The 14,988-nt window shown below is 40.8% G+C and overlaps 1 protein-coding gene across 1 annotated transcript in view; it reads left to right on the top strand.

The window, feature by feature from the left end:
• The window catches only part of Vwa3b (von Willebrand factor A domain containing 3B), a 202,780-nt gene that overhangs the window by 148,490 nt on the left and 39,302 nt on the right, over positions 1–14,988 (top strand). Inside the window, exons 20-21 of the mRNA XM_004669758.2 lie at positions 995–1,113; positions 7,793–7,843. Coding sequence (XP_004669815.2) covers positions 995–1,113; positions 7,793–7,843 — 170 coding nt within the window. The remainder of the gene's footprint in view (positions 1–994; positions 1,114–7,792; positions 7,844–14,988) is intronic.

The raw sequence follows: 14,988 nt of genomic DNA on the forward strand, positions 1-14,988 counted from the left end.
GTAAGGAAAAATGGCCAAAGATACTCATTATAATCAAATAGTCTCAGGAGAAGATAAAAATAACTATAAAAAGATATTGAATATAACTAGTAACTTACAAAGAATTGACAATGAAGTCTCATTTCTTTCCTTTTTCCTTTTTATTATTTCAAGTTGGGGCCTCACTCTAGCCCAGGCTGACCTAGAATTCACTGTGCAGTCTCAGGGTGGCTTCAAACTCATGGAAATCCTCCTACCTCTGCCTCCCAAAGTAGGATTAAAGGTATGTACCACCATTCCTGGCCAAAAAAAAAAAAAAAATTGAGATAAGGTCTTGCCTAAGTTAGCCTGTAATTTACTGTATAGCTCAAGATGGCCTTGAATTTGCCATCCTCCTGCCTCTACCTCCCAAAGATATAGGTGTGTGCCACCACCTTTATTAATTTTTATTAACATATAAAATTATATGTTACATGGGGGTTCTATTTCTTTTTAAAAATATGTATTTGTTTATTTATAAGCAGACAGAGAGAGAATAGGTACACCAGGGCCTTTAGTCACTGCAAACAAACTCTGGATGCATGTGTCACATTGTATATCTGACTTTACATGGGTACTGGGGAATTGAACTTGGGTCATTAAGCTTTTCAGGCACGTGCCTTAACTACTGAACCATCTCCCCAGCCCAGGCTCTATTTTTTATTGCCTACTGTTATCAATCTGGTAGAAGCTTTTAAAGATAATATTCATTACTATAACTAGGGTTTTCTGAAACAAAGTTTTGGAATTTTTGTTTTGTTTTTGATTTTTGTGTCACGGTTGTGAGTTTTAAAAAAACAGAAGGAAATAAGAATCTCTTATTCCTTTTTTTCTTTATTATTTACTATAGTCTAATTTTTCTACATCTATAATGCATTATTTTATAGTCAAAAACACACAGCCATATAAATACATGTTTGAAGACTATGTCTACCTATCAAGTAACACTTTGCTCTCATTTGATGTTGGTGTGTAGGTGTTTCCTCTGGCACATGTGTGCAGTAACACCAATAAGGTGACATTAGTTAACCCCCAAGGAGCCAAACTCAATATCTACATGCAAAAAGTGGAAAAGGCAATTAAATCCTATGAAAAGTGAGTACTATTCTTGAATACTCTTAGATGCATGTGGAATTTGTTTTCTGTTGTTTTAGCATAAATCCTCTTATCTGAAACAGCAATTTAAAAGTTGTCTAGCATCAGCACTGGCGGTAGCATTGACAGCTGACATAGGGGCTTCCTGTGTTCCAGATACTACCTGAATTGTCCAGCACACATTTAAAGAAACCATCTTCCTGTTCTAAACTCTGAAGAAATCTCATATTTATATTTTTCCTAAGATAGTGTACTTTATCATTTTAGCTTCTTACACTCTGTAAAGATACTCCACAATATTGAGACAATGTAGACTGCAGCTAGTTCTCCATATCCTCAGGTTCCACGTGCACTGGTTCAACCAACCACAGATTGAAAACAGCCAAGAAAAAAATGGCCTCTGGCCTGGCGTGGCGGCGCACGCTTTTAATCCCAGCACTCAGGAGGCAGATGTAGGAGGATCACTGTGAGTTCAAGGCCACTCCGAGACTCCATAGTGAATTCCAGGCCAGCCTGGGCTACAGTGAGATACTGCCTTGAAAAACCAAAATAAATAAATAAAAATTTTTAAAGGCTTCTGTACTGACATGTGCAGATTTTGTTTTCTTATCCTGATAATCTAAAGAATACAGTGGATATGCACACAGAACTTGTGTCAAATATTATAAGCAATCTAGAGATGATTAAATGGGGATAGGTACATATTTTGCAAATCCTACAGCTTTGTTACACATACAGGACCTAAGCATCCCTGGATTTTGCAGAGTATTGGGGTCTTAATAACCTATGCTTACACAGTTACATCAAAATGGTGATCAAGTTGACTGCAGAGAAAATTCTACTCTCAACCAGTCTCTGAGTCCATGCTGAGATGGAAGCCTTTCCTTATGGATAGGTGACCTGATAATCACCCTGATATGGCCTGGTGCCCTCCACACCCTAGCATAGAGTTCATCCGTGGTGCACAACACTCAAGTGTACCCAGCTTCTTTGGAAAACCTCATTCTTGATTCTAGATGCTATGCAGTTGGGTTTTGTTTATTAGCAAGTGAGAGACAAAATGAAATAAAGAACATAAAAGTTAATGATGTGACCAGACCAGCATTGTTTCATCTGTAGTCATTTTACATTGAGTCTCACATGCTTTCAGTAACTAACTCCTGGCCACAGGGAGCCACAGTCCAATCTAATGAAAAGCCATTCTCACCATGTCTAGCATAGGCCTCTCTCACTGCCCTCCTCTAAGAATTAACATTTTTACATGCGCTCCCTCAGTGGTGTGGCCTGGCCTCCATGAGTTCCTCACTACAGACTTAGTATCTCTTATACAAAATTATAGGGATCAGAAATGTTTCAGGTTTCAGATTTTTTCCCCCTGATTTTGGGATATGTGTGTGTGTGTGTGTGTGTGTGTGTGTGTGTGTGTGTGTGTGTGAGAGAGAGAGAGAGAGAGAGAGAGAGGGAGAGAGAGAGAGAGAGATCTTAGGAATAGGAACCAAATTTTAACACAAAATTTATCAATATTTTATATGCCCCTTATGCATATAGCCTGAAGGTAAGTTTGTACAACATTTTAAATAGTTTTGTGCAATAAGCAAACTTTCTGATGTATATGGAATCTTCCACTTGTCATGTTAGCACTGAGGAAGATTTCAGGTTTGGATTTTAGACTGTTTTGAATAAGAGGTATTCAACTTCTGTTTCTCAGAGTCTTTACTCTCCATCTCTATCTGGCAAGCAGGATGACGAAGCTCTCTTCCCCTTCCCTGTGTGGCTGGTGCTTTCAGGCTGGCTTATTTTAGGGGCCTCCAAGTTCTCCTGCCTTTGTACTACTGTCCTCAGCTGCTCTTCCATCTCTTCTTGCCCCAGCACTTACAGGCTCCTCAGAATGGAGAGACTCGTCTGTAGCCTTCGCTACCCCTCAGCCTACACGTGGTCCTTTGGAGCACTTCTGGCTACTGCTTAGGACTGAGGCTGGTTGATAACTCTGATCTGCCGGATTACAGTTTAGCAAGCCTTGTTTTCTCCATTTATTCCTAGCAGAGCTCTGAGTATCTGACTATTTTAATTTAATTCAAATTTGATATAATTCCAGCTTAGTTGTTAGAATGTTCAAACTCAAGTATTCAAAAGCAATATCATACCATTCAAATTCTAACGTAGTTTTCTTGAACAATTCAGGTATTGGGGTTCTGTGATTACCTGGGTTATGAACCACTGGTGCAGAGCCACAGCTAGAGCTTGGATGTCACAGTGCTTGTGGGGTTCGTTCTTGGCTCTGATACCTGCTTTGGACAAGAACGTGACATTCATGAATTCAGATTCCGTATTTACAGGATGTCTCCCACAGTACTATATGAGGATTGTGTAAATGACATATAAAAAATAACTGAGGCTGGAGAGATGGCTCAGCAGTTAAGGACCTTGCCTGTGAAGCCTAAGGGCCGAGGTTCAATACCTCAGTGCTGACATAAGGCAGATACACAAGGTGGCACATGCATCTGGAGTTTATTTGCAGTGGCTGGAGATCCTGAGTAGCCATTCTCTCTCTTTCTGTCCTTGCAAATAAACAAAATATTTTTTTAAAATCCATGTGAATTGCTTTTGTCTTTCATTCCCAGAGTCTTTATATACTAAAATAAGCATAAATATACCCAGTGTTATAGTCACATGGCTGGTTCTACTATGCTGAACTTTCCCCAAGGGGTTCAGGAAGTACATGGCCCCCTATTCCCAGGCTGAATAGCACTTCCTTAAAAACAGATCCAAAATATACACAGAGGAAGCGATTTGTCTTACTCCTTACTTCCAATGAGTAAACTCTTGAAAACCTTTTGGTATCCCTAGAGAAATACTATTGTTACAAGTTGAGCATCCTTAACCTGAAATTTCTAAGCCCAAAATACTCCAAAATCCAAAAGTTTTTGGAGTGCTCATATTATGTCATAAGTAAAAAATTCCATACCTGACAAAATGAAAAGATTGGTCAGAACACAGGGACACTATAAAGACTCCCTAAAACTACCTCCAGGTTGGGTATATAAGGCATATATGAAACATAGATGAATTTCATGTTTGAACGTGGGCCTCATCCCTAAGATATCTCATCACGTACATAGAAATAGATTACAAAATCTGAAATGCAAAGTATTTCTGGTCCTAAAAATTTGGAGCAAGAAATACTCAACTTGTATTATTAGTAGTAATAATAATTTTTAAATAAATAAAGTTAACTTTAATAATATTGGCATTAATTTATATTAGATTATTTATTTACTTATCTATTTTTTTGAGGTAGTGTCTCACTCTAGCCCAGGCTGACCTACAATACACCATGTAGTCTCGGGGTGGCCTCAAGCTGATGGCAATCCTCCTACCTCGGCCCCTCAAATGCTGGGATTAAAGGCATGTGCCACCACACCTGGCTTCTGTTTAATATTGCTTTAAGAGTATTTATTAGCAGTTTTATATAGAACAAAAGCTTCCTGACCCTTTGCATTCAGTAGTGTTTAAGAATTGTATTTGTATAACTGTCCCTTTTATATTCCACCTTTCTCAACATATGCAAAATAGGAAAATAACTGAGACATTTACTACCCCTATTTCCAAGGCATTTCCCACCCAAAGATAAGCCAGAAATGACTTTAGATATAATCTTCATTTAGCCTTAAATCTATTATGGCTAGAGATAACTGAGCAAGGGGGAAATTCACAGTCTTTGGCCAAAATAATGACATATGGTAGCTCTTTTGGTCATATTTTGTGCTATGTGGCCCTAGGGTCCATGGGAGAAGCCTCGCATCTATCCCGGCTCTAGGACCATGCTTAGAAAGCTCTACTCACAGTTTCCTGCATGCTTGGCTGGCTGCTGATCATTTTCTGAAGTGTGAGTAGGTACAAGTTCATTAGCAGATGAGTCACTTGTTGGGCCAAGTAGATTTGAAAGCTAGAGACAGTCAGCCAAAATTAATTCTCCTCCTGGAGAAAGAGGGAAACTTGTTAGTAAAATTCATGAATCATTGGATGGGAGGGCAGCCTTCCTATCCAGTGAGTGATCTCCTGATCCCTCTAGAGAGTCTCTTCCACACACTTAATGGTTTTCTTGTGGTCACTTCCCCACTCAATGAGGAATTGGACAGAGGGGAATAACATGTGAAAATGTGTTCTTAGAAAAATATTTTTTAAAGATTGAGTTAAAACTTGAGACATATGGGGGTTAATTGGAGTCACAATCATGAGTGCTTTCTCCGGGTTTCTAAGCTTGTCCTTCCTCAGAACCTGGAGACAAGGAGCACTGAGTACTTTAGGTACTTTAGATTAGTATTTTAGATTCAAGCTGTCCTCTCCATACCAAGGAGAGGTGGTTGTATCCGTGCTTTAGCAATGAGAGACCATCAAACAGTATGTAAAACCGGACTGTCAACAGCAGAGCGGGGTGGGTGACAAGCTTGTTGTTCTTAGGCCCTCGGTCACTCTCCTGACCTTCTCCTACTACAGCCATCCCACTTTCAAGTTTTGACTAAAAATGATTTTGATCATTTTAGCACAGAAGGGCTACAGAGATTGCTTAGTGGTTAAAGCACTTGCCTGCAAAGCCAAAGGACCCAGGTTTGATTCCCCAGGACCCATGTAAGCCCGATGCACAAGGTGACGCATGTGTCTGGAGGTCACTTGCAGCTGCTCGAAGCCCTGGCATGCCCATTGTCTCTCTGTCTGCCTCTCTCTTAAATAATTTTTTTTTTAAAAAAAGAAAAGCACAGAAAATGAACATGCTTGCCATCAGCTCTCTTAATAAGTCTTAGAAATCCAGATTGTTGTTATTTGAACCATGAGGTTCAAGAAACCCAATTTCCAAATAAGCTCCAAAGAACCAAAAACTTCATGAAAGATACAAGTACTGTCTTGCCTTTTTTTCCTCTATAGGACCCTTTTTCATCACTTACATAAAGAATATTGACTGGTGTCAGACAGACTCTGTTCTGTACTTGGACTGGCTCATGGAATCCTAATAGCTTTACTAAGAGGCAGTTCTGTTGTTATCCTGAATTGACAGAAAGGTTGGGTGGGAACTGACCCAAAATACATTTTTAGCTTTCTATTAACAACTTCTATAAGTATAGACAATCTATCATGATCATAATACCCTCCCAACTCCCATGTTTCCCCCTCTCAAATCTACCCTCAACTGAATCCCTTCTTTCCATTTAGTCTCTCTTCTATTTTGATGTCATCATGTTTTCCCTCCTATTATTAAGGTCTTGTGTAGTAATGTGAGGTCTTGAATCTTGAATATCAAGGCCAATTTGTGTTTGGAAGACAGTGTTGTAAGCAGTCCTAACCCTCCTTTGGTTCTTATATTCTTTCTCTACCTCTTCTGCAATGGGCCCTGAGCTTTGGAGGCTATGATAGCAATATCTCAGTGCTTAACACTCCACTGTCACAGTTGGCCTGGCTGGCCAGCTATAAGACTTGCAAAATGCACTGCTGATTAACACCGTTGGTGACTTCTCTCTCCCCAAAGACTGTGTGCAGCATAGCCCTTTCAAGCATTCTGACAGCTGGTCCACAGGGAAGAAGTTTCCAGCTCAGCTCCAGCTTGATTTCTCAGTGGCTTGTAGCCCAAGCATGTAAAGTCTTCAGCAATAGGGTCTTACCATCCAGTTCTGGTTGGCCCAAAATCTTGCAGGAAGAGACGAAGCTGGGCTCTGGGTCTCAGCATTGCAATGTTCCTCACCATGCCAGATACTCTTGCCTTTTCCGCCAGGCTCATGATGGAGAAGAGTAACACCTCCACCCAAAGAATGTTCTCATAGCCCTGTCCTATCGGTGCAGTCTGGCTTCAGTGACCAAAGAGTATCTTCTGACTGCCTAGGAAGGGTCGTGTTCCAATCTCTGTTTATTTGGGAAGGTTTTTCCCCCTCGTGGGCCCCAGCTCACAACCCTCTGTGCCCTGCCATCCACAGAGCCTTCTTTGGGGTGGCATTGTAACAGTAAAGGACTGAGTTGGACCCTCTGAAAGAAGAGTCACTGACAGTAACAAGGAGAGAAGCTGTCACTAGCCAGAGGAGCCACTGACTCCATTCCTCTTCCCTCTCGGGATAGCTTCTCTCTGAGGACATGGTCAGGGTTGGGCAGAGTTTCAGCATGGCCTGCTAGCCGTGGTGGATGAGCAACTAGCTTCGCTCGCAGTGGCATCACCAGAAAATAAGGTGGTCAAGCTGGTTTATTTCTAGCAAGTGTCACAGTCTTTTTAATTATGAGCCTGTTAATTCTTTGGCTCTCAGAATCCAAGCAAAAGAGAGTTTACAGAGGCAGGCTGGGGGCCAGTTAGCTTTTCCTTAGGAAGAAAACTGTGGGTGTTTAGACACTTCTTGAAACAGAGACGAGGACCAGTTTGCTCTTTGCATTTCTCTCAGTAGAGAGCTCAGTCTTCTTTCATAGGTGGCACAATTGCCTCCCCGCCACAAGGCTTCTGCAGTGATGCTATGTGTGTGTGTGGGCGGGGGGAGGGGGTGGCATGCTTCAATGTGCTCTCTTTAAGCAGGTGGCAGTGGTTTGTGGTCCAGTAGTGATGCCACTTGGCTTATGTACCCCTTGTGTCCCTAAGAGCCTGGGATCAGCTGGCTCTTTTTCCTTGAGATGAGGTATTATTCCTAAATTATTATTACTTTTTAAACAGGCGCTTGGATGGAATTGTTTGGCGAGCACTATCTCAAGAGGAAAAAGAAAAGTAAGTCATTCCATTTCCTCTTCATCTGTTGAAATGCCAGTGAAATTATATGACCAAATTTATTTATTTTTAAGTATATAATTCAGTGATAAACCACCATTTTGGGCTGGAGAGATGGCTTGGCAGTTAAGGTGCTTGCCTGCAAAGCCAAAGGACCCAGGTTCAACTCCCCAGGACCCAAATAAGCCAGATACACAAGGGGGTGCACACATCTGGAGTTTGTTTGCAGTGGCTAGAGGCACTGGCATGCCCATTCTCTCTCTCTCTCTGTAAATAAATAAATAACAAAATTTTTTTTAAACCCACCATTTTATCACCCCCGATAAAAATATTTTGTACTCATAAAGCAATTACTCCCATTTTTCTTCCCCAGCCCCTGGTGGCCACAACTCTGATTTCTATTTCTAAAATGCTTCCCATTATGGATGTACCATTTGAGAGGAAACATTCAACATTGACACTTGCTTCTGGCTACTACTACTGGGGTTACAGGCACAGAATTCCAGGGCTGGATTTTACATTGGTGCTAGGGACCTGGACTTAGGCATTCATGCTTAGATTGCAAAGCACTTTCCCAAGTGAGCCAACTCTCCAGACCTTGATGAACTTTAAAAAAATAATTTAACATTTATTATTATTTGGTTAGAATTATTTAAATTCTAAAAGCCATTGAAAATTAGCAATCCTATAGGGAATCCTGTAGGAAAAAAATGGAAGCAAAATATGCTAGAGATGTACTTATCCTGAATTTCTGTAATTACTACTTTTCTTTGTATCTAGCACATAAAGCATATGCAAATGATAGCAATTTATTTACTATTTCCCAATGTCTTCAACTTACTGGCAATAATTTAACTGCACATTGGACCCCATAAGCTACTTAGTGCAAATTATCTGGCTCAGTTTTCTGGTTTCTCTGAAGAAGCAGTAGTATTGTGTCTGGACAAACACATGAAGTGCTCAGCTGCACTGATTGGCACATAAGCTATGAGGGACAGTCACTGAGTTAAGCATCCAGATGTAGGGAAATGAGTTTTCCTGGACACACTATCTTCCTTGTCCCTGAAGCATGACAGTAACGTAGATCATGTGGGCCTTAAGGTGTCTCCAAATTTCTTGATGTAATCTCAGGCTCAGAAACCACCATAGCATCATTAACTGATAACCAAGAGGGTGCCAGAGGTAACTAGCCTCCAAAATATGACTAATCACATCTCAATTCATATGAAGAGACCACAATGTGATGGTTAGACAGAACCAACCAGAGAACTGCATATCCAGTCACTGCTTCAGCTTTACACCCTAGCTCTCTTCCTTATGAGGAGAGAAGAGTCTGAGGAGGAATTCAAGAGAGCAGAATGTAAGCAGGGAGGGCAGAAATGTGCACTTGTGCTGACTCAGGCTGTCTGTCCTCAGTGTCTCTGAGGCTAAGACAGCAGCAGCCAGTGGTGTTCCTGGCTGAGAAGCGGCTGTGTTTTGTCTCATGGCACCATGTCTGAGGAATTTACTGCCTGGCTCTTTCTCAATGCCCTTATTAGAGGTGGAATCCAGTCTCTCCCTGTCAGCAGCAGCAGATGCACAAGCTTAGCACACAGACTTCACTGTATGAACCTGAGTTTCCTCATTGATTAAACACACACACACACACACACACACACACACACACACACACACACGAGCCGGGTGGGGTGTGGCACATGCCTTAATCCCAGCACTGGGGGCGGACAGGGGTAAGGAGGATCACTAGGAGTCCGAGGTCAGCCTGAAACTACATAGTGAATTCTAGGCCAGCTTGTGCTAGAGTGAGACCCTTCCTTAAAAAAAAAAAAAAAAAAAAAAATCACAGAGGGCTGTAGAGATGGCTTAGTGGTTAAGGAGCTTGCCTGCGAAACCTAAGAACCCTGGTTCAGTTCTCCAGCTCCCACATAAGCCAGATACGCAAGGGACTGCATGTGTCTGGAGTTCATTTGCAGTGGCTTGAGGCCCTGATGTGCTCATTCTCTCTCTCTGTCCCTCTCTCTGTCTCTAATAAATAAATAAAAATCACAAAGAAAATTAGCTACTTTCTGAAGGCCTCTGCTTGTTTTCAGGACAGTAGGTGTGATGGTGGTAGGTGACTGTTGTTTTCAGGGCAGTATGTGTGATGGTGGTAGGTGGGCTGTTGTTTTCAGGGCAGTAGGTGTGGTAGTGGTAGGTGGGCTGTTGTTTTCAGGGCAGTAGGTGTGATGTGGTGGTAGGTGAATTGTTTTCAGGGCAGTAGGTGTGATGGTGGTAGGTGGGCTGTTGTTTTCAAGGTAGTAGGTGTAATGGTGGTAGGTGAGGAGCTGTTTTCAGGGCAGTAGGTATGATGCATGGTAGGTGGACTGTTTTTCTCAGGGCAGTAGGTGTGGTTGTGGTAGGTAGGCTGTTGTTTTCAGGGCACTAGATGTGATGGTGGTAGGTAAGCTGTTGTTTTCAGGGAAGTAGGTGTGATGTGGTAGGTGACTGTTGCTTTCAAGGTAGTAGGTATGATGGTGGTAGGTGGACTGTTTTTCTCAGGGCAGTAGGTGTGATGGTGGTAAGTGGGCTGTTGTTTTCAGGGAAGTAGGTGTGATGGTGGTAGGTGAGCTGTTGTTTTCAGGCTGGAAGGTGTGATGTGGTAGGTGAGTTGTTTTCAGGTTGGAAGGTGAGATGGTGGTAGGTAAATGGTTGTTTCTCATCTTTGGACTGTGGTCATGATGTGTTTTTAATCCTGCTGCTTCTTGCTTAGGGGTTGTAGGTTTCTGCTTAGTCTTCTGAGTCTTTGGGCCTGCCATGCCCTACCTCTAAGAAATGGGTAGAAAGTAGAGAGGTCAGCTAAGCAGAGATAGGCATTGGAAGACAGCTAGTAGGTTGACAACAAATGCCCAATGGGAAGTTTTAATGTTGTGCAGTGCAGTCTGGCCCTTGAGTGCAGCTTTTCTTTATCACATGTTCTAAAACAGCGCTCTACTCTGAGGAGGGTTCTAACTCTGGTCCCGGAGGTGGTGGTTCTGGTAGGTAGCTCCACAAGGCTCAAAAAGTTTCCTGTCCCTTCTCTGACCACAACTGGGATACCTGTCCCACAAACATCTCACCTGCCTGGGTCTGGTTGGTCTGTGTAAGCCAAAGTTCTCTCCGTTGTTGCTGTGCCGCTGCTTGGTGGACTTCCACCTGTGTGGCGGTCACTCCTCTGGGCAGCAGCATTGATCCCTTGTTTCCTCTGTGGTGGAACTCTCAAGGGTGTCTGAGAAGGGTTATCTTAAGGTCTTTCCCTCTTATTTTCTCTTCCCATTACCAACTTCACATGTACCTGTGCTTTCTTGATTGTACTTTTATTAATTTTTCTCAGTTGCTCCTTGAACTTTTGATAACCCTGAAATTTACTTCACATGGAGAAGATAAAAAAAAATCTCCCTTATTTTTTTTAAAGTTTATTTATCTATTTATTTATTTATGAGAGAGAGAGAGAGAGAATGGGCATGCCAGGGCCTCCAGTCACTGCAAATGACCTCCAGACATATGTACCACCTTGTGCATCTGACTTACGTGGGTACTGAGGAATCAAACCTGAGTCTTTAGGCTTTACAGACAAGCATCTTAACTTCTAAGCCATCTCTCCAGCCCTTATTATTAAGAATGATGTGTTGGCATTCTAGCATCTAACTTAGCCAAACAAATCCTGCAGCCATTACCAAGTAAGTGATGAAGCTACAAGTGTGGTCATATCGAAGGACCCAACTTGAAAATGGGACAACTGAAAAATAAGAAAATTTACTGTCTATAGTAGAATATTTTTTATACTGAAGCTTTACACAAGCACCCACATGAAATTTAATTCCCTTGAAGCTAGTTCAATTTATGTTAAGAGAGTTTGTGTTTAATTTTAAACTGTGATCAGATGATAGAGATTCTAAGCCATTTGCATTTTTGAATTATGAGAAAATAATTTCCTCTCTCTGATACTTTTGCAGTTGTGATTTTAACCCTATATCCATGAACTTCAAATGGTTTCCTTTTAGCACAAAATGCTTGCTCTATCACTAAGTAGTGAAATTTCTTATATTCACTATAATCTCAAATTTTACCAGGGGATTATCTTCTTGCCCTTCCTTCACAACCATCCTGGGTTCCTTCCCTCCTTCATCCAATAAGATAATTACATCTGCTTTAGAAGTGGGTGGTCCTAGTGAAAGGAAGCTGCTGTGGTTCTTCCATGTAACATTCCGATGTAACTTCCTCTGAGCAAAGGCCCATTCTTCCTGTCAGAGGCTATGGCATGTTCCTGAATGTCACTGAGCCAGGGACCTTGGTTCCAGAACTTTAAGAACTGTAGAACTATAGGGACCAGATTAGCCAAAACTCTCAGGTCCAACAGTTACAAGGCCACTTTCTTTTTTCTTTTTTGAGATAGGGTCTCGCTCTAGCCCATGCTAACCTGGAAGTCACTCTATAGTCTCAGGGTGGCCTTGAACTCACAGTGATCCTCCTACCTCTGCCTCCCAAGTGAAGGCCATGTGTTTTTTTTCTATTCCTTTTCAATAGACATTTTGCTTCTGCTCTTAGCCCTATTGAAAGTAGGTTGCAGATATCTTTTCAAGATCTTGCTCTCAGATAAATATTGCACATTTTCTCTCATATGTAGGATTAATTGATTGATTAGGTATTTATTGTGCTAGAGATAGAATGCAGGATAAGCAAGTGCTCTACCATTGAGTTCATACCCTGACTTTTCTTCATGCCTATTATTTACATACATATATATATATATATATATATATATATATATATATATATATATATATATACATATATATATATATATACATATGGTGTGTGTGCATGCCACATCACAAGCGTGGAGATCAGAGGATAATCTCAGGGTATTGGTCCTCACCTTCGACATTATTTGAGACAAAGTCTCTCTGCTGTTTGCTGCTGTGAATTCCAGATTAGTTGGCTTACAACCTTCAGGAGTATCCTGATTCCACTCCCATTGTCATAGTGCATTGGGACTATAGATACAGGTGCCACTTGCATCCAGCTTTATATGAGTTCTGAGGACCTAATCCTAGTTGTAAGACTTTTTAACCTCTGAGTTATCTCCCTAGCTCTGAAATGTAGATGGGAGAGAGAGGAGAGAAAATTGGTCATGAAGTAGAAAGGGCATCATGAGGGCATGAGGGGGAGGAACAGATCTTAATGGGACAGGGAGCAAGTGGGAAAATGGGACAGTGATAGAATTCATGTGACAGGAAGGCAGAAGGAGAACTATTTGGGGGGAGGAAAGGGACCAGCAGTAGGGGAATGGGAGGTTGAGAGCACTGTGGGAGGGGACTTAATAAGAACAAGTATAATTGTGTGTGTGTGTGTGATAATGTACTCCTCACTTTGTATGGGAATATTAAAACTACCCAGCTTTCAATTCCTTGGAGAGTATACCCAGAAATGAACAATACTATTCCAATTTTAATTTTTGAAGAAATTCCATTAGCTGTCTACAGCAGCTACATCATTGTACATTCCCACCAACAATGCACATTACATCCTGGCCAACTGTTAATTTCAATTTTGTTTTCATAGTGACCATCCTTGTAGGTGGGAGGTAATACTGAGGGTTTTTTTTTTTGGTTTTTCGAGGTAGGGTCGCACTCTGGTCCAGGCTGACCTGGAATTAACTCTGTCATCTCAGGGTGGCCTTGAACTCATGGCAATCTTCCTACCTCTGCCTCCTGAGTGCTGGGATTAAAGGCGTGCGCCACCACGCCCAGCTTAATACTGAGGTTTTTATTTGTATTTCTCAAATGATTAGTGGTGTTGAACATATTTTCATATGTTGTAGGTCATTTGTATGTGTATTTTTGTAGAACTCCCTATTTCCTTTCTATATATTTTTTAATTTGAGTAAACTGTATGTAGTTCATTATATATTTTGACTATATGAATCTCAGGCATATTACTTACAAATGCTTTCTCCCAAACTGTAGGTTGCTGTTTCGCTGTGTCAGTGCATAATTGTTCTTTCTATTTTTGTTTTTTGATGTATAGATACTTTTAAGTTTGATGAAATACCATTTGGTTTTTGCTTATGTTGCCCATGCTTTGTTAGAAAAAACTCACTGTCAAATCAAGAGCCTTAAAAGTTTGCCCCCTTGCTTTCTTCTATGAGCTTTATAGATTCAAGTCTTTGGGCCATTTGAGTTAATTTTTACATATGATATAAGGTAAAGGTTCAACCTTACTCTTTTATATGTTGATCCTAGAATTACTTGTTGAATAAAGCTTTCCTTTTGCATTATGTGATGTGGGCACAGTGTTAAAGATCACGTGAAAGTTTGTTTCTATGCCTTCGTTTCATTGTCAGTATGCCCTTATGTCAGAAACACTGCTCAGAGCACCGAATATTGAAAATAGGACGCTCACTGTAGCTTTGCAGTATATTCAATATCAGAAAATGTGAGGGTTCCAACTTGGTTATTTGTAAGGTTGTTTTGATTTTGATAAGAGTTGTATTGAGTTTGTATATCACTCTGCACAGTATGCACATTTGAACAATGTTGTCTTCCAGTCTATGAATACATAATGACTTTCTGTTTCTGTCCTCTTTCATCAATGTTTTATAGTCTTTAGTATATAAGGCTCTCAGTCAAATCTATTCCTAATCTTTCTATTAATGTAAATGGGAGCATCTTAATTTCCTCTTTGGATTGTTTGTTGTTAATCTATAGACATACAGCTAATTTTTATGCATTGATTTTGTATTCTGTACCTTGTTAAAATCATTTATTATTTTTAACAATATTTTATAAGTTTTCTACATATAACACCATGTCCTTGAGCCAGGCTTGGTGGCACATGCCTTTAGTCCTAGCACTCAGGAAGCTGAGGTAGGAGAATTGCCATGAGTTCAAGGCCAGCCTAGAGCTACAGAGTGAGTTCCAAGCCAACCTAGGCTAAAGTGAGAGACTCTGCTTTGAAAAACAAACAAACAAACAAACAAACAAAAAATTTCATGCCCTTATCAGATAACTTTTCTTCTTCTTTCTGATTTGAGTATCTTTTCTTTTTTGCCTAATTTCTCTGGCTAAGATTTCTAGTATTTTAAATAAAAATACCACAGTGGGGCTGGAAAGATGGCCTAGCAGTTA

The sequence above is a fragment of the Jaculus jaculus genome, chromosome 4 (assembly GCF_020740685.1).
Source record: "Jaculus jaculus isolate mJacJac1 chromosome 4, mJacJac1.mat.Y.cur, whole genome shotgun sequence".
Lineage (NCBI taxonomy): Eukaryota > Metazoa > Chordata > Mammalia > Rodentia > Dipodidae > Jaculus > Jaculus jaculus.